General features: G+C 38.5%; 1 protein-coding gene across 1 annotated transcript; it reads right to left on the bottom strand.

The window, feature by feature from the left end:
• Nucleotides 1-2272: 2272 nt before the first annotated feature.
• On the bottom strand, nt 2273-24035 carry PANK3 (pantothenate kinase 3). Its single transcript, XM_082837330.1, has 7 exons — nt 23707-24035; nt 17949-18301; nt 15073-15326; nt 13402-13578; nt 12043-12166; nt 9776-9901; nt 2273-8345 (listed from the first exon to the last, which is right to left on the bottom strand). The coding sequence occupies exons 1-7, from the start codon at nt 23732-23734 to the stop codon at nt 8295-8297; spliced, it is 1113 nt and encodes a 370-aa protein (XP_082693456.1). The 5' UTR covers nt 23735-24035; the 3' UTR covers nt 2273-8294.
• Nucleotides 24036-25608: the final 1573 nt, after the last annotated feature.

Below are 25608 nucleotides of genomic sequence, written 5' to 3'. Positions count from 1 at the left end.
TGGAGCTGGGAGGTCTCTTGTTGATCAGTGTCCTGAAGTTGGCTCTCCTACCTCAGAGGCAGAGCCCTGCCTCCTGGCTGGAGCACCAAAAGCTTTTCATCCACACGGCTCAGGATAAAAGGGAGAAAAAGTAGAGGGAATTAGTAGAAGTATGAGGAAAGAAAGAAGGAAAGGAGGGTAGGAAGGAAGAAAGAAAGAAAGAAGCAAAGAAGGAAAGAAGGCAAGAAGGAAAGAAAGGAGGGAGGGAGGGAGGGAGGAAGGAAGGAAGGAGGGAAAGAAGGAAAAAAGACAGAAAGAAAGAAGATACAGTAAAAATAAAATAAAGTATAATAAAGTTATTGAATTAAAAAATTCTTATTTAGAGAAAAAAAAAGGGACGGAAAGAACCTTAGGACAAATGTTGGCAGCAAAGCTATACAGACAAAATCTTACACAGAAGCATACACATACACCCTCACTAAAAGAGGTAAATGGGGAAAAATCCTAAATCTTGCTGTCAGAGACCACCTCCTCAATTTGGGATGATTCGTTGTCTAAAGGAGGGAAGGAAGGACGGAAAGAAAGAAAGAACGAAGGTAAAGTATAATATTGTTATTAAAATTAATTATTAAGAAAAATTAAAAAAAAAACATGGACGGATAGAACCCTAGGACAAATGGTGGAAGCAAGACTATACAGACAAGATCTCACACAGAAGCATACACATACACATTCACAAAAAGAGGAAAGGGGAAAAAATCATAGATCTGGCTCCTAAAGTCCACTTCCTTAATTTGGGATGATTGGTTGTCTATTCAGGTATTCCATAGATGCAGGGTATATCAAGTTGATTGTGGAGCTTTAATCCGCTGCTTCTGAGGCTGCTGGAGAGATTTCCCTTTCTCTTCTTTGTTCTCACAGCTCCCAGGGCTAAGCTTTGGATTTGGCCCTGCCACTGCGTGTAGATCGCTGGAGGGCGTCTGTTTTTTGCTCAGACAGGATGGGGTTAAAAGAGCCGCTGATTGGGGGCTCTGGCGCACTCAGGCCGGCGGGGACGGAGGGGCACAGAGTGCGGGGCGGGCCTGCGGTGGCAAAGGCCGGCGTGACTTTGCACCAGCCTGAGGCGCGCTGTGCGCTGTCCCGGGGAAGTTGTCCCTGGATCCCGGGAACCTGGCAGTGGCGGGCTGCACAGGCTCCGCGGAAGAGGGGTGTGGAGAGTGACCTGTGCTCGCACACAGGCCCCTCGGTGGCGGCAGCAGCAGCCTTAACGTCTCCCGCCCGCCTCTGGGGTCTGCGCTTTTAGCCGCGGCTTGCGCCCGTCTCTGGGTTCCGCGCTTTCAGCCGCGGCTCGCGTCCGTCTCTGGGGTTCGCGCTTTTAGCCGCGGCTCGCGCCCGTCTCTGGAGTTCCTTTAAGCAGCGTTCTTAAACCCCTCTCCTCACGCCCCAGGAAACAAAGAGGGAAGGAAAAGTCTCCTGCCTCTTCGGCAGGTGCAGGCTTTTCCCCGGACTCCCTCCCGGCTAGCTGTGGTGCACTAACCCCTTCAGGCTATGTTCAAGCCGCCAACCCCAGTCCTCTCCCTACGCTCTGGCCTCAGCTCGCAGCCCCGCCCGCCCCGGCGGGTGAGCAGACAAGCCTCTCGGGCTGGTGAGTGCCGGTCGGCACCGATCCTCTGTGCGGGAATCTCCCCGCTTTGCCCTCCGCACCCGTTGCTGTGCTCTCCTCCGCAGCTTCGAAGCTCCCCCCTCCGCCTCCCGCAGTCTCCGCCCGCGAAGGGGCTTCCTAGTGTGTGGAAACTTTTCCTCCTTCACAGCTCCCTCCCACTGGTGCAGGTGCCGTCCCTATTCTTTTGTCTCTGTTTTTTCTTTTGCCCTACCCATGTACGTGGGGGGTTTCTTGCCTTTTGGGAGGTCTGAGGCCTTCTGCCAGCCTTCAGTAGGTGTTCTGTAGGAGTTGTTCCACGTGTATATGTATTTCTGGTGTATCTGTGGGGAGGAAGGTGATCTCCGCGTCTTACTCTTCCGCCATCTTCCGCCTTCCTCAATTACATCTTATAAAGGGAGACTAGATAGATAAAGACACTTCCTCTACAGTTAATTCACTCAATAAGTATTGTTTACTGAATGCCTTCTCTGTGCCAAGTACTGGGAATACAGAGGTGAGCAAGACTTTACGATGTCCTTTCTCTCAGTTTACACATTCTACTATAGTTGATTTCATTAAAACCTTATACTTATTTGAAGTGGAAATGTGGGGATACAATATATAAACAATAAAAAGATAACACAGTAAACAACTTAACAGAATTTATTTGCAAAGTAGGAAATAAAAATCATGATTTTAACATTTATTTAGAATATGAACAAAACTAGAAAAAGTTAAAACTACAGAAAAGGTAGAGAGTACTGAAGTTGGCTCAGTGGCCATATAATACAAACAAGCAAAACCCAAGTTTCTTTCATGCAAATAAGCCTTAAGGAAAAGAGAACAGGAATGTTTATAGAACAGACCACAACAAGTATTTTAAAAATTTACATAAGAAACTGTACATAAATGAAAAATAAATTAGACAATTTACAAGAAATGTTTTATAGGTTATAATAGGCTATAACTTAGTTTATTATGAATAAAATTTGTAGCACATCATACATTTTTACATCACAGATTCAGTGTTAGAATAATTCCAACATGACAGAGCTCAGACTTGGCAAGAACAATGCAATAGATAGAATAAGGCAACTTAAACGGAAATGGCTTGTATAAGTAAAATTAACACAAACATTTTCTAGGTATGATTTGATCTGTAACTGGGCAGAATTAAGACAAATGCCACTCAATTTCAGTTAAGAAGTCAAAGCTTCACTGTAGTTCAAATAAAAAGTCAAAGCACACAATGTATTAAAAAAAATGATAAAACCACCTTAACCTGACTTACATCCATGTTCCATTAACCGTATTTAGGACAAGGAGACCAGAATATTAATGTTAGGTCTATAAAGTTATCTTTTGTTTCTAAATGTAAACTAAAAAGGGCACCTCAGAAAAAAAGTGGCAGATTTCAAAATGGCTTAATACTCGTGACAACTATCAACTGCGCCAGGTATGAGATCCGTATGATTCAGAGACACAACATAAAGCTAAAATAATCTCAAACTATCTGCATTATTTATGTATGTTTTACAAATTATACAAAACTGAAATGTTTTCTTTGAAAGCTACTGGAACTGTAGGTACTGCAATGTATGAAAGATGTTGAGAAATAGAAAAAAAATCAGCACTATCTTAGACTTGAAATTTAGTTGCACATTTATACAATTCAAAACCTTGGATTTTAACTTTATTCACGCCTTTGAAAAATACATTCCTCATTCGTTCTTTTAAACACAAAATTACTGGCCGCTACAGCAAAAAGACTGAAAATCTAAAAAGAGAAATAGTCTTTTGACTACACAAAGAGCCAGAATGTAAAGATTCTGGGTTTTTTCTTAAGGAAAAAGAAAACTGATTTCCTCTCAAGCACATCATTCAGTACCAACTGTAGTACCTGAAGTCCCAACATCAACTCACTGCTACATTTATTAAGCTGGAAATATCAGACACATGTACAATCTGATTATTCTCAGGCAATCCTAAGGATAAAGGTACTTTAGGTCTTTATCATACTTGATGTAGATGACTACAATCCATGATATTTCAACTCACTTAGAGATAATTAAAATTGTGTTTTATAAATCCCACTATGAATTGTGTTTGACAAAGGCAGTAATTCTAGGAGGGGTTTATCCCACATCTATCCCAACTCACAATGATCAGAAATAAGAAACAGCTTAAAGAAAAGGGCTATTAAAAAAATCCCCAATATATCTAACATTCAAACATCCATAAATTTAGTGGTATGTTTCTTTTTGTACAATGGAAAAGTTATAATGCCCATATAATTTTGAAGTTATAGCACAATAAAAATTCCAGATAGCTTTACAGATTAAAGCACGCGCACACACACACACCCCCTTGATATTACTTTAAGGTATATCTACTACTTGGCCATTACAGGCAATAACAAAACATTATGAGAGAATAACTAATACCATTCTATGGTGAGAATCCAAAAGCTAGTACCTCTCAACATATATCAACACAAATAAAATGAACTCTAAAACATGATGCCACGTATCTGAACAAATTGTTCCTGTCACTTCAAATGATGCCATGAATGGAGCAACTAACTTGTCTTTTGGGACAGTCTGCTTTTCATGGAACCCCTGTTTTCAATAGGCTATTAAAATACCTCAAAGGAAGAAAAATAATTACTCACTTTTTGGGGTCTTTGCTCATCAGTTACTAGGCTCAGTAGAAATATAAAGCTACGGTCTCAAATATTGAAAACAGGCAGTAATATAGATAAAGAACATTACTTTCTGAGATTATCTGATGACAGAAACCAAGTTGGCTGAATTCCTTCTCTATTAGAATAAAACACCCTAAAATAAACAAGCTTATTGGGAAAATAGATCATTGATATTTCATGGCAAATCATGTTAAATAAGGTCAAAGAGTATTGTTACAAAAATGCAGTATGTTTCTAATATTTTGTTTATACATACCACAAAACAGTAAGTTAAATGCAAAATAACACATACTCATTTTTCCGGTGATCATCCAGTTTTTACATGGCTTTAGAAGAGAAAAAGTTTCTAAACTACATTCTCAAATGCAACAGACTAAAAAGCATAAAGTGCTCGATAGAGAAAAAACAAAATATTAAAATATGAAACATTTTGCATATAACAAGCAGAGTGGTTATAAAGGACATTTGGAAACTACTGCCTTGCTAAGCTTTCCACCCAAAAATGCGACCTTAGAAATCAAGGCAAGATGCCTTGATTCAAGGCAAGATGGACTGCTCTTAGAAGGCAAGAGTACCGCTGGACATAGAGGAAAACCTTTTCCCCTTTGAGCTGCCTCATTTTTCTTACAGAAGTGGACTTTCAGGAACTGGTACTGAGAATACAACAATGACATCTGCACGCAAAGGTAAAAAACTCAGGAATCTTCACAGTCTAATATTTGGCAAACAATCTGAACCTCTAGAAGGACTGTCAAGACGCCACATATATTACTGGCAATAGCGCTAACTTTACCTAAACTAAGAGTCCACCTATTTCAACTAGAGTAGCTGAGCAAGGAACGCCCTTGTCAACAGGCAAGGAAGTCTACTAGTACTTTGTCTTTGGAGAAGTTGGGGTGTAGAACTGAAGGCCATTAGTTCTCAAAGTCTCTCTGGTTAAAAGGCAGTCTTCTGGGGGTACGGATGGTGGTAGTGGTGGTGGAAAGTTCTAGACCTTGTGTTCTTTACCAACCGCCCAAGCAAACTGATAGTGATCCTTGCATTTGAAAATGTTATTTTTAAAAATGAAAATTAAATCCACCAAGTTATAAACAAGATTCTCCTTGTGTGTACAGAACTCAATGAAGAATTAAAAAGGTTTCTTTTTAGTCCTTTAGAATTGGCTTCTCAAAGTTCAATTAGATAAGGTGTGTGTGGGGGGTTAAGTCTTTGGAATCATCAAATTTACTGCAGCGAAGGAAATATACATTCTGAAGACTGATGAGGATGCTCAGGATGTGTCTTGGGCAACTTTATTAGTATCATTAGAAAAACGATACCTACTACAATGAGATGGCAGGATGCAATGTAAGATGTTTTTTGGAATGGTCAGAAATACAGTTTGTCTGAATAAAATAAACTAGGCCAAATGAGGTATTTCTTATCCCTCATTACGTATTTAAAAAATAAGGTTCTCACGTGTTCCCTCTCTAACATTCTTTAAAAAGTCCAGATTCAAATTTAAGTTTTAATGAATACATGATAGTGTTCATTTTTAAGAGCTAGTTCTAGAAACTACACTAATACAGTAACCACTACCCAAACGTGGCTGCTGAGAACCCGAAATGTGGTTAGTCTAAATTGAGTTGTGCTGTAAGTGTAAAATACATACTGATTTTGAAGACTAGGTAGCAACAATCCCCCAACCCCAAAAAAACCCTAAATAACTTTTTATAATGATTACATGTTGAAATGATAACACAGCTATACTGGGTTAAATAGAAATATATAATTTAAATGAATTTCACCTGTTTACTTTTTAAATATGTCTGCTAGAAAACGCAAAATTACATGTTGCTCACGTTTATTTCTATTAGACAGCACTGTTCAAGAACATAAGAGCTCTGAAGCGGATTGGGATTAGAACCAAACCTATTTACCACTCTATGCTTATTCAAGCATTTTCCTGGGATCATAATAAAAAACTAGAATCTTGGCAGCCTTCATCCCAATTCTGTGTTCTTATTAGAAATACTTATTAGAATTACTCCAGTAATTCTAGATTGTACAAGAGAAAAGCCAAGAGCTTTTCTCACAGTGGTGAAATAGTTGCTCACTTTATATGCATTTTAGCAGGTAACTTCAGTTTCAAAAGACAAAAAGTATGAATCATAGTCCCAAATTAACCAAAGTACTGATCAAATTAACTTGTATATACTTTTACCATTCCATTTCCTTCTTGACGACAGCCCCAAACCTGTAACTGCTAACGTACAGTTTGCCACAGGTATAAAATTTGAAGTTATCATTTAAAAGCAAAACCTTCTTGTACAGATGCCCAATCATGCAATTCTAAAATAAATTAAAAATATAGCTTTTGGCTGAAATATCTAGTCACGAAAATGGAAACATTTAGTAAGAAAATGTTTAAACACTGTAGGTTTTCAAAATGACCACTGACTGACATGAATTCAAAGTTCTAAATATTCTACATTCTAAAAATTACCTTCACATGCTTTTCCCTCTGAACATAACTACAGGGAGAAATATCTTTATCAAGCACCACCTCTTGAGATTCAATTGAAAATTGTTCTCTACGGAGCAAAACTGTCGTGTGAAAAGACAGCGTAATACCTCTTCCTGTAATATAAAAGTTTTAGGCTCTTCAAAGTACATCCAGATTTACTGTAATTTAAGGAGGTGAACAGTTTTTCCCAATTTTCCCCGTCTTTCAACTTCCTAAACCATAAGTGACAGTCTCAAAAAACTTTGCTGAACTATTGGACCTCCAAAATGTTACTACCAAAATGAAAGTCTGAAAAAATGTATAACATTATAAAAAATGACTTCAAAATACAGAATAAATTCCAAGGCAAAAGGATTTACAAATTTTGGAACTATAATGCTTTTATTACCAGAATGTACGAAACACTGATCCTTTTATAATTCTGCAATACTGCCTCAGATTCCCAGTTTCAAAAACAACTCATCTTTTAAATTTCCATAACATCTGTTTAGAACAAATGATTTTGCTGCTGTTCACAGTAGAAGACAGTCTTTAGCTTTGATGGTTCAGACCTAATTAAACAGAAATGGCTAACTTTGGGCCTAAGATAAATGTGGTATAGAGAGAAGAGCACAGAACCCTACCAATACACATAAACCATACTCCATTCAAATAGTCCTGGGACCTCACTGAACGGACTTTCAAATAAGTAATTAAGCCTCCAATTAAAAAACATTTTAAAATGTACTATCTGATAAACTCAAAATACAAAAAATGCAGTATCACCAATTATGTGCATTTTCTAGGATTCATTTTAAAATTCAGGCTAATGTTTAACAACAGTATTTCAATTAAATTATGGCATTTGAAAAAGGTTATACTTCTGGGGAAAGAGCACATAAACATGATTTTTGGGAGAAGATATGTTTGGAAAACAACAGTAATGAATAATTAATATTGCTTTAACATTTCTAAAATCATATAAAAATGATCATCTTTGATTGCCATTTCAGTAAGTTTCGATACAGGATATGTTACTGTCCACTTACTAGTAACCAACACACACATAGAACAGACTTGTAACAAATATTCAGAATCAATTCTTTTCATGAGATAAACATTTCTGAGACTTTAAGATTCATGTTTGAACATACAGTACTGCAATGTTGGCTACATAAAATAAAATAAATAGAAAATCTTTTTCAGAGGAAGCTCATTAATCAGAGGCTGTATTGCATTTAAGGATTTAACACTGGCTATATACAGAAGGGAAAGCATTTCACTTAGAAATACTTCACATTACTGGAGCTCTCTTTTTAATATGGCAACATATAGCAGCTTACCATATTCTGATACTTAAAAATCAACAGGAATAGTGCTACTCTTTCATCCTTTGGTTCCCAGTGACAAATAATGCAGTAATAACACCTCTGGTTTTCAGTTCCTCTTGAGTGACATTTATTAACAGAGAGAAACCCGATGCTTTAGCTGAAATTTGGCAGCCCAAGAAGTGCACCAACTGCTCCAAAATATCCCTGCATAATTTAAAAGCAATTATTAATGTAGTGCAGCTTCTAAATGAACATGTAATATTAACCACTATTAAGAACACATACTTGTGTATAATCTATTTAAGAACATTGATTCAGAAAGCTACCAATTTGTGTCATCAGTTATTGTAAAAAAAAATTTTTTTAAACTGTATTCTCAATATATACAACTTTTTTTTGTAATTGAATTCCATGTTTAATTGCTCAATATTTCAATCAACAGTCTACTTGAAACAATCTAAGTTTTCTGGTAGTATATATTCTTCATATAGTACAAATTTGGGGTTGACCAATAAGTTTGTTCAGGTTTTTCCTTAAGATGTTGCAGAAAAACCTGAACAAGCTTTCTGGCCAACCCAATACATATATATGTATATGTTTTTGTATTATAATTGAAGCTAAGCATTTTCTAGTTAATTATAATATATATACCTTTGAAATACATATTTTTTTATAAAGAGTGGCTGTTAGACACTAAAGCTTCTAGAATTATTGTTGCAATTCTGGCTCCCCTCCCCTTTCCTGAAGAAAATTCCTTTGGCTCTGCCTGCCATTCCCACAGCAGAGGACACGCCAGGTGGAGCTGCACAAGAGTACACATTCTGACCTCTACAGCGAGAGCAGTGACAATGACACATGGAAGCTCATAAGAGCAGAACAAATACTCAGAATCTGTATTATTAAAATGCTTAATAAAATATTCACTTGACCACAAATAATTCAAGGTAAGTTTACTTAATCCAAAACATTTTGTGAACTGATACTTGCTCCAATCAGAATTTAACTGGATATTGTGATCGAATAGGAAAAAAAAATCTCCAAGAATAAACTCCGAAATGTTAACAGTGGTTACCACTGGAGGTGGGGGTGAGGCTGTGGTGGGAGAATTAAGGAGATTTTCATTGCTAAATCATATATACTTTTATTGTTCATATTTAACATTTGTTCTCTCAGGGGAGGACAAAAAAAGAAAGAGGGAATTCACTGGCGGTCCAGTGGTTAGGACTCTGTGCTCTCACTGACAAGGGCCCGGGTTCAACCCCTGGTTGGGGAGCTACTACTAATATCCCACGTGAGGCACAGCCAAAAAACAATAAAAAACAAAACAAACAAAAGAAAACAATTTAACAAAACAAACCCACTAAGTACACAAGCAGCCCCAGTATTTAATGAGCTCACAGACCTGATACTGCTCTCTCTTTTTCAGAACTGTGAGATTCTCATCTTAATGGGATGTCTGCCAGGTTACAAAAATGCCCACCCCCTAACTCAAACTGAAGTGAGGGATCAATATACTATTTACGTAATTCGCAGCTTTATACTTCACTTATAAAGCACCCGGCAAGGAACAATATATGAAACTGCATTTAAAAGCATGCTATTAAAATTCACAAAACTTTATTTTCATATCATACCTCATGCTCTAGAAACAATGCTTTCAGTTGACCTTTTGACCAATAATCCAGTGCATATGCCAAAAGTTTCATCGAGAGAGTATTGACACGTAAAAAGTTTCCAACAAAGACAACTCTGTTTATTTTCTAAAAGAAAAGAACAAAGAAAATGACTTGAAAAAAGAATTATCAAGTAGATTTTACAATACAATACAGTTTATAAGATCTCTACCTACAAATATAAACAACTACTACCTTTTTTTAGTGCCTACTGCATTCCTGGTATATGCCTTCATAATCCTGAATATTTAAAAATTAGTTTAGGACATGTCACTACACTTGTCAAAACCCATAGAATGTACACTAAGAGTGACCCCAAATGTAAACTATGGACTCTGAGTGATGATGTGTCAATATAGGCTCATCGATTTTAACAAATGTACCAAACTGGTGCTGGATATTGACAGTAGGGGAGGCTGTGCGTCTAGGGGGTCAGTGAACTCTGTACCTTCCACTCAATTTTGCTGTGAACCTACAACTGCCCTAAAAAAGAACGTCTAATTTAAAAAGAAAAGTTCTGGAAAGACCCTAGTTTAATGATTATAGACTTGTTTTTGAAAATGGCCAATAAGTAATACATTTAGCAAAGAAAGTAATTTGGAGAAATATCACTGACGAGATAAAAGGAGACAAACCAAGGAAAAGTATTTTAAACGTGTTTAGGATTAAAAACAAGCTGTAAACTTGGTCAGCATTTTGCAGTTTATGCTCAGTAATGACACAGAAACCGTGGACTTTATCTATAGCACTGGACAGCAAAACTGACTGGGATACTGGCATGCCCACCCAACCCCTAGGGCTTCCAGATGGAGGAACTAATATTTGTTTTGAATCTCCAAAAAACCTATTTCTACTCTCACAACAATGTAAGTACTTCTGAGTGTACATTTTTGCACACTGAGTTTGAATAGCGTAAATTATGGCCTTAATTACTGTTAAGTCAATTGGCCAGTGAAAATCTGGACCTACAGGGGTAACAAAAAAGATCCCAGATTACTGTCTGCCCCCTCAAAGTGATATATTTCCCAAACCTAGGTTAAAATGCCTGCTAGTGGCTCCCTCAACTAACTTACTACACTGTTATTAAGAAACTTAAAAGACAGTATTCTAATTTTGAATTTAGAGTAATTCAGAGGATTAATTCGAGTCTTTGCACAGTTGTTCTCTCTTCTGGAGCCTCCCTTTCCCCAAATATCTGCACCCATGACTCTCTCACCTCCATCAAATCTTTGCCTAAGAGTTACATTTTCAACAAAGCCTTCCTTTAACTACACCCAGTTACTCAGTAATTTGTCCTCTGCCACTCTCTGGTCTACTCTCAATTCTGTTTATCTTGTTTAATTTTCTCCTTTTTAAAAATAGCATTTATCACCTAATACGGAATAATTTACTTGTTTACTACAACACTAGAATGGCTGTAAGCTCCACAAAGTCAGGGATCTTTGTTTTCTTCACTAATTTATCTCAAGTGCTCAGAACAATACCTGGCACATGGTACTCTGTAAATATTTACTCAATGAATAAACGAATGAGTGAACAAATGAAGAATTCCTTTAAAAAGTAAAATTCCCAACACATTTATAAAGTATTTGATATTTATAAAAATTAAATGGGCAAATACCTCTATTACACAAAGGCAAAACTGTATATACAGTCTTCTTCAAATAAAAATAACCCAATTATGAGGTAAATCTAGCAGTACATGCTTTTTATAAGTATACATCATTCAAATTTCATGTGAAGAACGGTCTCAGTGCCTTCATAGCCCTGTACAATGCTGCTTGATCCATATGCAACAAGGCAGCACTGTAAAGAAGCCGAGGGCAGTAAGAAAACTTCCAAGTACTTCACTAATCAAAGGTAACACTAGCAGGAAAAAAATACCCACCCACTTTCAATAGTAAGTTACCTCAAAACGTCTTATTGTTTAGATAGAATTTTTGTTTGACAACTTAAAGATATTTAGGTTGTATATTTCTGAAAAGGTTTCTGGATAAATATGAAATGTAAATTATCTCTTTGTCCTATTTCCGGTTTGAATCATCTGCTACTTTCTTTAAAGGTAGTATCACAATTGGATAGGTAACATATATATTAATGAATCTTGGGATTTAATGGATTAAGAGATCTCGATCCTATGAGGCCTCCTTAAGGAATACGAAGAAGCCTGCTACATGTACATAAAACTCCAACTCACATTTTTCATATAATTAAACAATTTTTTTTACCTCATTAACAGCACACATTCGTGCCACAGAACCAATGTTATTGGTGATAGTAACTAATGTAGCTCTTGCTAGATCTTCTTTACTAACAGATTCTCGCTTCTCCTTATAAATCATATTCCCAAAACTGCAGAGAAATGAAAAACAAAATCAAGTCTGCTGATAACAAACAAATTTCATACATTTTGAGAATACAGCCTACAGATAAATCTACACATGTATAAAATAAGGTATATGTGTACAAGGTTACTTACTGACCCAATGAACTGCACGTAGGAAAATACTGGAAACACCCAAACATCTATCAAACTATGATACATTCATACAATGAAATACCATGAAGCTGTTAATAAAAAAAAGGGGGGGGGAGAAAGGAAGGAGGGAGAGAGGGAGGAAAGGAAGGAAAAAGAGGAAGACAGAGGGCAGGGAGGGAAAGGATGAGGGAAGGAAGAGGGGAAAAAGAGAGAGAGGGAGGGGGGCAGGCAAACAGACTAGGATATACTGCTGTTGCAGACTATACAGTCCTCCCTCTTATCCATGGGGGATTGGTTCCAGGACCTTCCTTGGACACCAAAATCTCTAGATGCTCAGGTCCCTTGTATAAAATGATGTAGTATTTGCATATAACCTAGGTATATACTTTAAATCATCTCCAGATTACTTAATAACACTTAATACAATGTAAATACTATGTAAATAGTTGCCTGTGTGCAGCAAATTCAAGTTTTGCTTTTTGCAACTTTCTGGAATTATTTTTCCAAATATTTTCGATCCGAGGATGGTTGACTCTGTAGATGCGGAACCATGGATAAGGAGACCCGACTGTATACGTATACTATATAATGGTATATAAATGTTACCTTCTAAAAGTTACCTTCTGGAAGGGGAGGATAAGGATATTTATTTGTACTTGTATAGAGAAACAGTGGAAGGATACTCAAGAACTAATAAAAACAGTTTCCTATAGTGCATTCAGGGGAGACTTCTTGATGTATATTTAATTTTAAAACGACATCAATGTTCAAAACTTAGAACTAAACTGGGTAAGAGGAAGCCCCTTACAACTTCCTGATACACTGCTTTCTAAAAACTAAATACGCGGGCTTCCCTGGTGGCGCAGTGGTTGAGAGTCTGCCTGCCGATGCAAGGGACACGGGTTCATGCCCCAGTCCGGGAACATCCCACATGCTGCAGAGCGGCTAGGCCCGTGAGCCATGGCTGCTGAGCCTGCGCGTCCGGAGCCTGTGCTCCGCAACAGGAGAGGCCACAACAGTGAGAGGCCCGCGTACCGCAAGGAAAAAAAAACAAAAAACCAAAAACCTAAATAAGCAACTTTAATTACAATGTAAATGTTAAACTTACCTAGATGCTACAGCCCAACCAGGCAGACCAAATCTTTCATAATCTCCTCCGTAAATATCACGGACCAGCTTGTCAGCTTGGGTGCTGTCACCTTTGGATGCCATTTCAAGAGCCTCTTCAAAACTTTCACAGCCAGTCAATAAACTACATAAACCAAGAAAGGTACCCCCTCCAAGGCTAAAGAAAATAAAGAAACTTGGTAAGTTGCATTTACACACTGTATTCTTTCTCCAAAGTAAAAGGATGGAGCACTCATTTATTCAATGAACACATGCATAGATATTGCTAAACCTAAGAAAAACACATAGCAAAACCAAATTTGTCAGATCAAAGAATAAACCAAAGGAAAAAAATGTCGTCATGTAAACAACAGACACAGAAGACCTTTTGTATCTTCTAGTATCTTCACCTGATACCTTACACTTTGTAATTGCTAAAAATAAATGTTTTTGTGTGCATGAAAAAGGAGTGCTAAAAGTTAATACTGTACAAATTAAAAGGAGAAAAATTGTAATTCTAAATGGTTTCCAGGAAATAATTTTGTGAAAGGCCTATTAGCCTGATAAGGCTGAAATCAACTCAATGTGATACATTAACGTTTACATGACTCCGATATGAATACAGTGAGGACATTTATGTCAGGCTGGTCATCATGTTAAATACAGAAATTAACTTGGTTCTATTATTCTTTTGGATATGCTCACAAAATGAAATTATGCCACTCTAGCCCCTAAAATCAAAACCTCTGCTCCCTAGTCTCACCTAAATTTCTAACAGGTTCTATTCCTGAATCACTGTTGGAATTTAGTTAATAGACTGAATTTCTGTCTTTTTGAATTGATTGAAGTAGGTAGTACTTCCCTGTAATTCTTTGGCATAGAGAGTTTCAACGGAGGTAGACTTTTCAGCCACCACAGAAATAAAATACTAATTAAATTTAAGTATTATTCAAATAGGAGTATTACATTAAAATTAAAATGAGTTTTTTTCAGGACTTCCCTGGCAGTCCAATGGTTAAGAGTCTGTGCTCCCAACACAGGGAACACAGGTTTGATCCCTGGTTTGGGAACTAAGATCCCATATGCTGCAGAGCGTGGCCAGAGTTTTTTTCACAAATCAATCTAATTTAAAGCATCCTAAAATCTTTCTTCCTCAATTAAGTAAACAGGAGCCTCCAGCTTCCTTAAAAGGTGATAAAGGACATATTGGAATCATAAGGAAAAATTTTAAAGCTCATTTCACATTCATATTCCAGGTATTAAAGAAAAGAGTTCATGTTAAATTCATCCTATATGAATTAATTACAATGTTGCCAAATACTCCACTTAAATGTGAATCAAATAAGAATGTTTCAAGCTTTAGGCTTAAATATATCTATATAAAAATGAGAAAAATGCTTTGGAAAATTAAAATGTTATTGGAATCATTCCAGCTAAAAATTCACTCTTTTCATTATGGAAATTTTGATGCCAAATGATGCTAACCAAATATAAACATTTAATGATTTTAGTTTGAGTCTACACACATGCCTTATAAAAAAGTATTATCTGCAACACTTTAACTTATACTTACACATCTACATTTTTAGCTGTTGCACAATACACATTAGATTTCACAATTTCTGTGTAGAAAACAATATGCATGCTGCCTTAAGAACAAAAAGGTTACTACCTTGTCCCAGTTACTCGTTTATAGTTGTCTTTGGAATGGACTGCTAAAATACTGACTCCCGAACCAATGTTTACTACCAGAAGTGGATAGGGATCATCCAGGTTGAAAGGCATCTTTTGGCATCTCTCAGGTTCTGAGGCATTAGCAAAATAATAGCACTCTGCTTGTCCATTGAAACTGACAGAATCTATATACAGCAAGCCCTTTACAAGGCAGTCAAGTTCATCCAGTTTGTGCAGGTGGAGGTTTCCAATCTGTAAAAAAACACCAAAGCGAGTTTTATAAAGTGAACAAAGGAACGCATTCAAAATACTTGACTCGACTATACCATATAATTTCCATGTACTTTACAAAACTTCAAAATCATTTACAACCCACACGTTTTCACTTGTTTTCTTTTGTGTCAAAATCTCTTAGGGACTTCATTTAGTCCTGTGGTTCTCAGTGGTGGTGGTATTACTTCTAGGGGCGTTTTGGAAATCTGTGCGGACTTTTTAGTTTTCACAAAGATGGGGAGGAGGAGAGAATCAAACTAACATTTACTGGGCAGGGACTTGGGGTGCCAGACATCTGCAATGGGTGGGGCAGTTGTGAAAAAAAAAGAGTTAACCCTTCCCTGTATTACCTTTGAACATTACAACAGACATTTTTGTAGGCAGCAGTAGGAAAATTCATTTATAATTATCTGAGCCTATGTAAACAGGAAGTATTTTATCTATATGTGTATAGACACAAGGTATTCTTTTTTTTTTTTTTTTTGCGGTATGTGGGCCTCTCACTGTTGTGGCCTCTCCCATTGCAGAGCACAGGCTTGGGATGCGCAGGCTCAGCAGCCATGGCTCATGGGCCCAGCCGCTCCGCGACATGTGGGATCTTCCCGGACCGGGGCACGAACCCGTGTCCCCTGCATCGGCAGGCAGACTCTCAACCACTGCGCCACCAGGGAAGCCCGACACAAGGTATTCTTTACGTGGTTTCAATACATACTAAATTTGCTAGGAACGCAACCCCCACATAAAGTGAGGAAGTGTACTTTTTACTGTTTGGAACTTTACCTTGTGTTGTTTAGCATCTTCGAAAGTTATGTCACAACAGCAATACCACTTATGGTATTTGATTCTCAAATAAAACATACCATATCAATCTTAGCATTTGTGGCTTTAGAAATTAAGTTCAATCTATGTACATACAAGCATCTAAGTCTGACTACTTCATTATGCCCTCTTGTGTGATCATACCAGAGAATCTACCTACTGATATATAAATACCTTAACTTCCTGTCTTTATATTATAGTTTGGGTACTAATGTGAAATTATTAAATTCATTTCAGGTTAGTAAAGAGTATATTATAAAATATTTACTATAAAAGATCTCAGCTTAGATAAGCTTTTCAATTCTCTAAGGACTTATTAGGTATCACTCCCCCTTGTGTTCCCATGGCATCTCTTTTCATAGCAATAGTATTAATTATAATGCATTGTACTTCTTAATTATAATGCACTGAACTTATAGTTCACTTAAATGTGTGATCTAGGATACTGCACTCTTTGAGAGCTAAGTCTGTGTCTTATTCCTAGCTGACTTCTCAGTGCCTAGCACAATACCTAACACAAACTAAATGTTCAAATATTAGCTTAATAAATAATTGAGCACCAACAAAAACAAATATTATAAAACTTCGTCACTAGAAAATATCAATACTTCTTAAAAAAAACTTAGAACTCCGTAATTTGAATACCAGGGTCTCCAAACAATGGCCAGGTAAGAGCTGGCTTCAAGGACACTGTTTTTGGCAAACACTAAATATCACGCATCCAAAAAAACTGGTTTCGAATTTATGGTCAGATTACTCAATAAACTGAATACAAATCAGTATTACTCATCATAAAAATTTTTAATAAAAACTACCCCAAATTACAAGGTATTCACTTCCGTGAGCCGTATAAGTGATCGCTTATGTTCTAGATTTTCTTATGTGAATCTGAGAAACGAAATGGTCCATATGCATATTTTCAAGAAAAACAAATTTCAGTAAATCCAAGTATAAACTTTTTTTTTTTTTTTTTTTTTTTTGCGGTTCGCGGGCCTCTCACTGTTGTGGCCTCTCCTGTTGTGGAGCACAGGCTCCGGACGCACAGGCTCAGCGGCCATGGCTCACGTGCCTAGCCGCTCCGTGGCATGTGGGATTCTCCCGGACCAGGGCATGAACCCGGGTCCCCTGCATCAGCAGGCGGACTCCCAACCACTGCGCCACCAGGGAAGCCCTAAACTTTTAAATCTTTATTCTAATGGGAAGGACTTGGCAAACCCCTACTAGCACAGAAATCGACGCTTACATAATCCGCCTGCCACATCCAAATGACCCCCTTCAAGACAGAAACATGGTAGGGTCGATGGTATAAAATCCAAGAAAAAAGGGCTAATAGGGACTTTCATTCAGGTGTCTATTAATCAAAAGATACAGGTTTCAGTTAGGGTTTGGGAAGATAGTGGCCTTAGGAGAGATGACTGGATAATACTCAAAAAAACAAGCAAACACAGGATAATAATAGTGAAAATATTTCAAGCCCCATTTATATCTGGCTTTGCACACTGCCAAATTCACTGAAGTCTGCTTTTGCTGTAGCTTTGTAGCAGTTCCTAAACTTAGCAGGTTTTACTCCATATTATGTACGACAGGCCCAACTCTGGCCAGTTTTTACTCATTGTATAAAGGTGTTTAAATGCTCCAATCAAAAGTAAGTCATGAATACATACTTCCCCTGTATCAGCAGGGGGAAGTAGTCAAAGAAACGTATCAGACAGAAAACGAGCCTCATACTTTAAAAACTGAAGAGAATGGGTACCGATTTTTGCCTGTGAGCGAAATACCTACTGTGCGAAAATCTTTTTCAAACTTGTAAGCACCACCTCCTGTAGCACATAGCACCGTGTGTAATGTTGAGAAGTTTTTATCTCTTCCCATTTGGATAAAAGTAGGCAGGTCCTGGGTTGGAAATCTGATAAAGTGCAAGTTCCCTCTCCGGCCAAAAAGTGTTAAATCTTTCAGTTCAAGGTGTACATCCCGAATACCAGTGGATCCATAGGCTACATTAGAAGTCAGATATTTCCGGATACTTTTTAAGCTCTCAACTTCTTCTTGTTCTTCCTCTGCTGTGATATCGATAGGTTCAAAATATGAGAGCTTTACCAGAGTTCCCCCGATGTCCATGCCAAACCATGGGAAAGCTATGGATAAAAAATAAATAAAAATATATATCCTGATTTTAGAAATGCAAATTAGGACCTAGTTAATTAGCCACAAGCTTCATTTACCCTGAATCATGCATTCAGTCAATAATACTTTTGAGGTAAGACAAATCTATGTGAAACTCACCCTTTCCCCTTCAAAGTGTTATTCTGTGTATTTTCTCAAAACCCGTAACTCAGCATGCCTGCGGCTGGACCAGGGCCTTTTAATTCCTGGTCTGGTAGGCATTCCTTTTCATTTATTACATAGTTATCATGTGCCCCAGGAGATTAGGAAAAATTTGGACCAATTTGGTTTTAATAATAGGTCATCACCTACGGCTTGAAAATGTTTCTACGATTTTAATGTAATAAAATTGGCCTATAATCACTTCAAGTAACCCAAGGGAAAAGTACCTCCTTAAAAAGAACTTTTTTTCTTTGCTCATTAAACTTACTAGGCTTCTTTAGTGCATCTGGTTAATAAAATTAGCTGTTGATAACGCTGAAAGTAAATCTACTTGGAAACAGGCACATTTGGGGAGGTAGCATCATCTGGGTTTGGGACTTGGTGCTCTCTCACTAACTGGGCTATATGACATAGGAAAAGCCATTAACCTCTCAAATCTTAGTTTCCTTAAGGTCTGTTTCTATTCTCTGGGATTTTAATCATTATGATAGACTCAAAAATAATTTAATACTTAAGATACATAGATTACAAAATGCCTAACAACATGTATTTAACAGTTTATTATGTATAAGTTGTCAAGGAAATTTAGTTCCCTTTGTTTCTTATATATTGATATTTTACTTATTTGATATGTGTGTACCATTAGAAACCGGAAACATACGATTCAACGAGAAAAGATTCGGTACATTTCTCTATACAGGCACAATGCTTTTGTCACCTATAGATTTGTATAAACAACTAAGATGCCGAAGAAACTAAATTTTCTCAATTTTGTTGGGCAGCTAGCAATGGAGGCCATCTTAAATAAGTAAAACACTTTTATTGATATATATATTTTTTGGCCACGCCCCGTGGCTTGTGGGATCTTAGTTCCCTGAACTAGCGCCCTGCGCCCTGGGAGTGAAAGCGGGGGCTGCAAGGGAATTCCCAGTAACACACTTTTAAAATAAAGGAGAGGCCATTCAAGACTCACCTCACATCCAGCCTGTTAGATACGTCTATGTTCTCTTAGGGGTATCTGCTCTTAAAGGAAGAGTAACTGGAGATGCTATATTGTGGACCATGAACGTCTTGGTTACCTTAATATCCAAACTAGAACATTATAGGTCCCTTCTTTTGCATAGAGATCCTTTCAACTCGGCAGAGTTCTGGAATTCATTTCCTTATGCCAGAGAAATAATCACCATTCAAAAAGTATGGGGGAGGCAACAAGAACACAGAAGACACGTATTCTTAATTACGATCCACTCCTTTGATTTAGCAAGTGATCTAATTTCCAGTGCATTAAAGCAAATACTTATGCTTGTTATTTTGTCACTAACTAAAATGAGAAGGGGAGGGGGCACAAAACTCAAACTTTATTGATTTGTGATGAAAGTACAAAGTTATTAAGGACAACCAGAGGCCCACTAATACTTCCATGAGGTAAGAAAAATACCACTTTCCAAAGAAATCAGGCAAATATCTAAATCTATAGCTTTGCTGCTTCTGGCCAAGGGACAGGTTAAAAGTAGGTCACCAGTGCGTAAGCATCCTACTTCTTGCATACAGCCTAAACATTTCTCATTCTCTCGAGAATAAAACTCTCCACTGTCGAGGTGAAAAAAATGAACCAAAAATACATTTAAAGAACAAAACATACCTTCCATAAATATAAATAAGTACTTTGATGATGGCAAATAAACATTACCTTCTACAAACTTTTGAGCATTTCCTAGAATCTCTCATGATGTTTACGTGGCCTTCCAAAAAAATAGTAGCTCCTATTCTATTTCTCACCCGAGCCTAAGAGAACTGCCATTAGTTCCCCATAAGTAACAAAAATATCCAGAACCAGCATAAGCAGAGTGCTACCAAGAAATTATCTTTCCTACCAGGTAGATTAGGTATGCAAAAGGAGAAACCCACATGCCTGATCACCTCTTTAGCCACAAGGGCAGACTGCTAATTTCTAACAAACTGCATTATAAAAGTTTGGTGTCTTGTTAAGTGTTGGTAAGAGGTAGCGGAGAAGCTTTAAGGAGCTATTTAATTGCTATTGGCCCCATGCAGATTTTAGCCCAAAGGGATCCTATGCCAAACTAGAATTTAATTGTTCTGGAGCAGAAAGAGAAACCAAATGCTGAAAATGCTCAGAAACATTGGTGGATTATTTTAAGGAACAGAATTCTAAAATGAGCACGTGCAATGGTCAATTCCAGATACTGTTCAAGTTCCCGAATAAAAGACAGTTCACTCTTCCCAATAATCATTCCGAATAAAAATGTTGTTTTAAAACAGACTAAGAAAATAAACCATACTCACACCTTCAGTATTATAATTCCTCAGAAGAGCTTCAGAAGACTTTTCCCCCCTTTGGTAAATTAGTTACATCTAAGAGAATATTAGAAACTATCACCTCCAACTGCACCTTACTATCCACTGGAAGTGATCATTCTTAAGTAATGACTCAATTTACAAACAGTTATATAGAAGCAAACGGCACACATATGCTACATACCTCTCTCTGGTCTTGACAAAAACTTCACATACCTTACTGCTTGGGTTAGCAAAGCAGACACCCAAACCTACACTGCACCAGATGAATAAATATATATATGTATATTAAAAAAATCTTTTATTACCACTCTATTAATCATGTTACATGCTCTACAGGTAAGCAAAACAGAGGCTGACCCTTACCTTAAAAAATCACGTCAGCTGAGGTACAGAGGAACACCACTGCTTAGATTTTTACTATTATTTAAGTAGCGTGAAAAACACAAGTAAAGGTAATGCAAACATTGCCACTGTTTGGGTTCTAGAAAAAAATTTTTCATTAGATTGTCTGACTTCATTCTTCTCCTGGAGTTGAATTAACACATAATTTCAAATGCTCATCTTTTAGTTATACAATTTAGAGGGTGAAACCAATTCCTTTTCTTATTTTCTGGTTAAATACAGGCATTTGGTTTATAGGCTGGTATATACTAGTGATGTATCAAAAAGCAATGTTTTCTAACACTTGGGTGAGTAACTGTAAGAAAATGTGTGAAGCCAAAGTCACTTGTTTAACTAGTATGAGATACAGTTTTCAGTTACTAGTGCTGCTCTAAGGATTAAATGACGCAATGCATGTAAAAGATAGTGCTTACATACAAAGTGCTCACTAAATTTGTGATTATAAAAAAAAAGAAACCCTATGCAAGAACTCAAAAACAAGTGTGTCTTTAGCTAAACTGAGTGGTTTGAAACATCAGAAATAATACTTTCCAGTTATATATATATATTTCCATGACAGTTCATAGTTGAAATTCTTTCCCACATGCAAAAGAACAAGATGTTCTTTATTTTTACTGTAAAGAGCTGAGTAGACAGTAAAGTCATCTTTTACATATAGGAAACTGGAAATGTTATTTCAGACTTCTAAATCATATTAACTGACTGGTTTTTCAGCATAACTCTTTTAACATTAATGGTCTCACAGTATACCACAATATATTAATAAACAAATTACTTCTAAAAAATAGATGTTCTTTTATTTCTCAACCTAAAGTTTATTTTATAAACTCTTAATTATCATCTTTACTAGATATGAAACACCTTTGCCAGAGATGGTATTCACACCTGATTATAAGTTTGCCCAAATCTAAGTAATCAAATCGCTGTCAAGGCAAAAATAAAATAATAACATAAGGGTCAGAATATGAGCTTGTCATAGTTAAACTCATTTTACTAAATGGAAATTCTAACACAAGCAGAGAAAACCTATGTGTTGAGGGAAGATGTCCAACTGTTCTACATTACTGCATCTGTTCAAGATTCATTTAATTCAGCAAATGTACAGTAAAATAGTAGTATTTCTATATTACTCTCTCATTTTAAGACTTAACATCAGTATTTCATAGACTCCTGAACGAGAACTCTTTAGCTATCGTTTTTTTTTTTTAAATCATTGTTTAAAAAAATGTTTTAACTGGCAGATAAAACTACCAGATCAGAAAGGTTTGTGCTTCTCTAAGTATTTAGACTACGCCCTACAGGAGCAAAAGAAAGAACACAGGACTATGAGTCAGGTGACTTAGGGCCCTGAACCTCAGTTAGCAGAGTTGTAAAAGGTGTACAAGGTGTACAAGTTGTACAAGATGCAGCCTTGTAAAAGTTACTCTGGGGCTCAGTAAGTTCAGTTTTCCTCAGCAGTAAAATGAGAACCAAATTATCTCACATTTAAATAACAATTAACAGTTTCTGGAGTGCTTTGGTATGTTGCCTCTCCGTGGAGGTTTTCAAGACCGGACGGGCGGGCGGGAAAAGACAGTATCAGTACTCCCGTTCTATAGCAAGAGATTTACTAGAACTGTTGGGAGGATCACACAACACTGCAAAATGGCAAAACACCAATACAATTCTAAGACAGAAGCATGCATTCCTAGTCGCTCTGGAAGAATGAACTTCAAGTATGACAATCACAACGGCTGAGTGATTAAGCCATTCACAGGAGTAAAAGGTTTTAAAAAGGCTAAAAATAAAAGGAAACAAATAAAAGTTGATCTACTCTCTTTCAGTATGGAAAGTTTTTTTTTTTTTTATAAGTATAGGTTATATATAGTCGTAGAAAAATCTCTACGGGTAGTCACCAAAAGATTAATAGTGGTTAGCTCAGAGTGGCGGGAATACGGATGGCTTTGATCTTTTTATCTGTTTTTAAAAAAACAAACATGAACTAGTTGTTATTCTAAACAAGTCACGGCACTTACCCACCGGTAGGTTACATGCCGTGTTTAAAAGCTCTAATTATAACAACAGAGACAACTCCCAGGAACCCACCGGGATTTCAAGGACACAAGCAGAAGGCTCAGAAATCAGTTTAAAAAAATTTTAAAAAAAGAAGTGGTAAATGTCCCCGCGCAACTTGACATCTATGACAACCCATTTTCAACTTGACTTCAGAGGAAGCTGGTAACTCTGGTTTTGCCTGCCAAACCCCAGAACAAAAATTCCCCCTTGCACCTCCCAGCTTTCGAGGAGGAAAGGCTAGGGGGCGGCAAGCGTTCGTCAACCGAGCGTAGGGAGATGGGAGGGAGCCTCGAACCGGGTGCTGCAAAGGTCCCTCCGCCCCCATCCCGTGCTGGGCGACGGCTGGGAGCGACCGGCTTCGAGGCAGGCCACCACAAGGGGCTTCCCGACGTGGCCCAACTTGCTCTCCCAACCCGACGAGCCCAAGCCCCCATCTTACAGGGTTTCTTGGCATCCTTGATCTTCATGGCGTCGGCCTGAGGGGCGAGAGGCAGCCTCGGGTACGGCGCGCAGAGGTTTGCGGCGGAGACTCCGGAGGTAGCTGGGCCGCGCGGGGAGGCCCGGCCGGTTCCTCCCCACGGGCCGGGCGGGGCGGGCCAAGGGCGGGGCGGGGGCGCCTGAGATTAGGCCCCGGCCCAGGGGGCGGCCCCCCCCACCCCCGCGAGGGGCGGCCGGGACCGAGCGAGCAGGGGATGGCCGCCGGCCTCGCCGCTCCGGGGCCCCCCGCCGCCGCTCCAAACAAAAGGCCCCGGTCCCCCGAGCCGCCGCCGCCGCACTGAGAAGCAGCCCGCCCAGGCCCAGCGCCCACGTGACGCGAGGGCCCCCTCTCTTCGCTCTCCGCCCGGCTGCTGGGGATTGTAGTTCCCCGGGTCGCAAGGCCCAGCTCTCAGGCTGCAGCCTTACAGATGGACTACAAAACCCAGGACGCATCGCGGGCCCTCCTCCGAGGCCCCTCCGCTTTCGGAGATGGCCTCAGAGTGGTCCCAGAGAGAAGGGGGCGGGGCCTTAATCACGCCAGCGACGGGGCTACCAATGGTGGCTGATGTGGGCGGGCTCCCGAACCCTAGAGCTGAAGCCTCGCGCCGCTGCCGAGGGAGACGGGGAAGGGAAGTCTTTGCTGGTGCTATCATGGCAGTTCTGCAAGTCGCAGACTTCCTTTGGAGGCAGAAAACCTGGTCAGTGTGCCAGGGAAAGCGGTAAATACAGGGCTCTAGAGCCGCTCTTTAGACAGACCAGTGAATGCATTTGTAAATTAAAGTCATTCACGAAGGAATCCCCTTGCTTAATAGAGACACCGCGAATGCAGGAGTTGGAATGATGATGATAGTAATGGCAATAGCAATAATAGGTAATAATAGGCACTCTGCTGAGCTCTTTTGGGGAATTATTTGATTTAATTAAGTAACTTTGTGAAGTGCGTGCAATTATTATCTATCACTCCTTTTGAAGATGGGACAGGAACTGAGAAGTTAAGTCACTTGGGAACACATGCCCTTTGCCACAGTTCCTTGGTCCCCTCAGGGGCCCTGTAGCCCAGCTCCCTCCTTCCAAAGGGGAAGTTGATCCCCAGAAAAGAAAATTAGGTGCTACAGTTCTCCCTCCTTCCCCTGTGCCTGCTAGATTCTGAATTCTCTAGCTGGAATGGGAAGGGACAGCACAGGGAGCTCTTCTCCTGGCCTCCCCTCCCCCAATTAGCTGACCAGGAATTTAGTGACTTTGGCAATAGATGGTCTGAGAGTTGGCAATGGAGGATTGAGCCTTATTGCACCTTCTTTGTGGAGGATATGACAAGGATTGTGAATAAGAACCGGAAGGGACACAAACGATCATTTAGGGAGCATGAACAAAGAGCTAGCTTGAAATATAATGATTAAGAGCTTAAACTTGAATTCACATCATGGTTCTGCGATTTGGTTATAAATTTGGGCAAATTACTTCATCTCTCTGATTCTCATTGGGAATGATGATGCCTACATCTCCTGGGATTGAGATGAAGATTGAGTTGAAAGAAGGCATATAAAGTGCTTACCTCGTTGCCTGTCGTAGAGATAGTGATCAGTAAGTGATGACTATGTTTTTATTGCCATTGTTATCCTTACTGTAAAGATAAGGGAGAAAGATTAAGTATCTAGACTGTTTGTCCAAGGTAATTATTTAGGATTGGACCTGAGGTCTGATTGGTGCTTTGTGGTTCCTTATCTTTTGTTATTTTGATCTCAGTTTCCACATTTGTTATTTAGAAATATATTTTTATTTATATTTTTTATAGAAACATTCTTCTGAGCTCCCAGATATGTGACCTGATAACTTAGAACCCTGAGTGGGTTCTAAGTTAGCCTTC

This window comes from Leucopleurus acutus (genome assembly GCF_964270905.1).
Source record: "Leucopleurus acutus genome assembly, chromosome: 3".
NCBI lineage: Eukaryota > Metazoa > Chordata > Mammalia > Artiodactyla > Delphinidae > Leucopleurus > Leucopleurus acutus.
Note: the sequence above shows the minus strand (reverse complement) of the source record. Positions and strands in the feature narration are given on the sequence as shown.

Excerpts from the sequence above, each read along its gene's own strand:
- PANK3 (XM_082837330.1), bottom strand. The coding sequence starts at position 23,734 with ATGAAGATCAAGGATGCCAAGAAACCCT. Across the intron at positions 18,302-23,706 it reads CAAGGATGCCAAGAAACCCT|CTTTCCCATGGTTTGGCATG; the intron begins GTAAGATGGGGG and ends TTTTATCCATAG. Across the intron at positions 9,902-12,042 it reads GAATGTGTGCTGTTAATGAG|AAAATAAACAGAGTTGTCTT; the intron begins GTAAAAAAAATT and ends CTTTTCTTTTAG.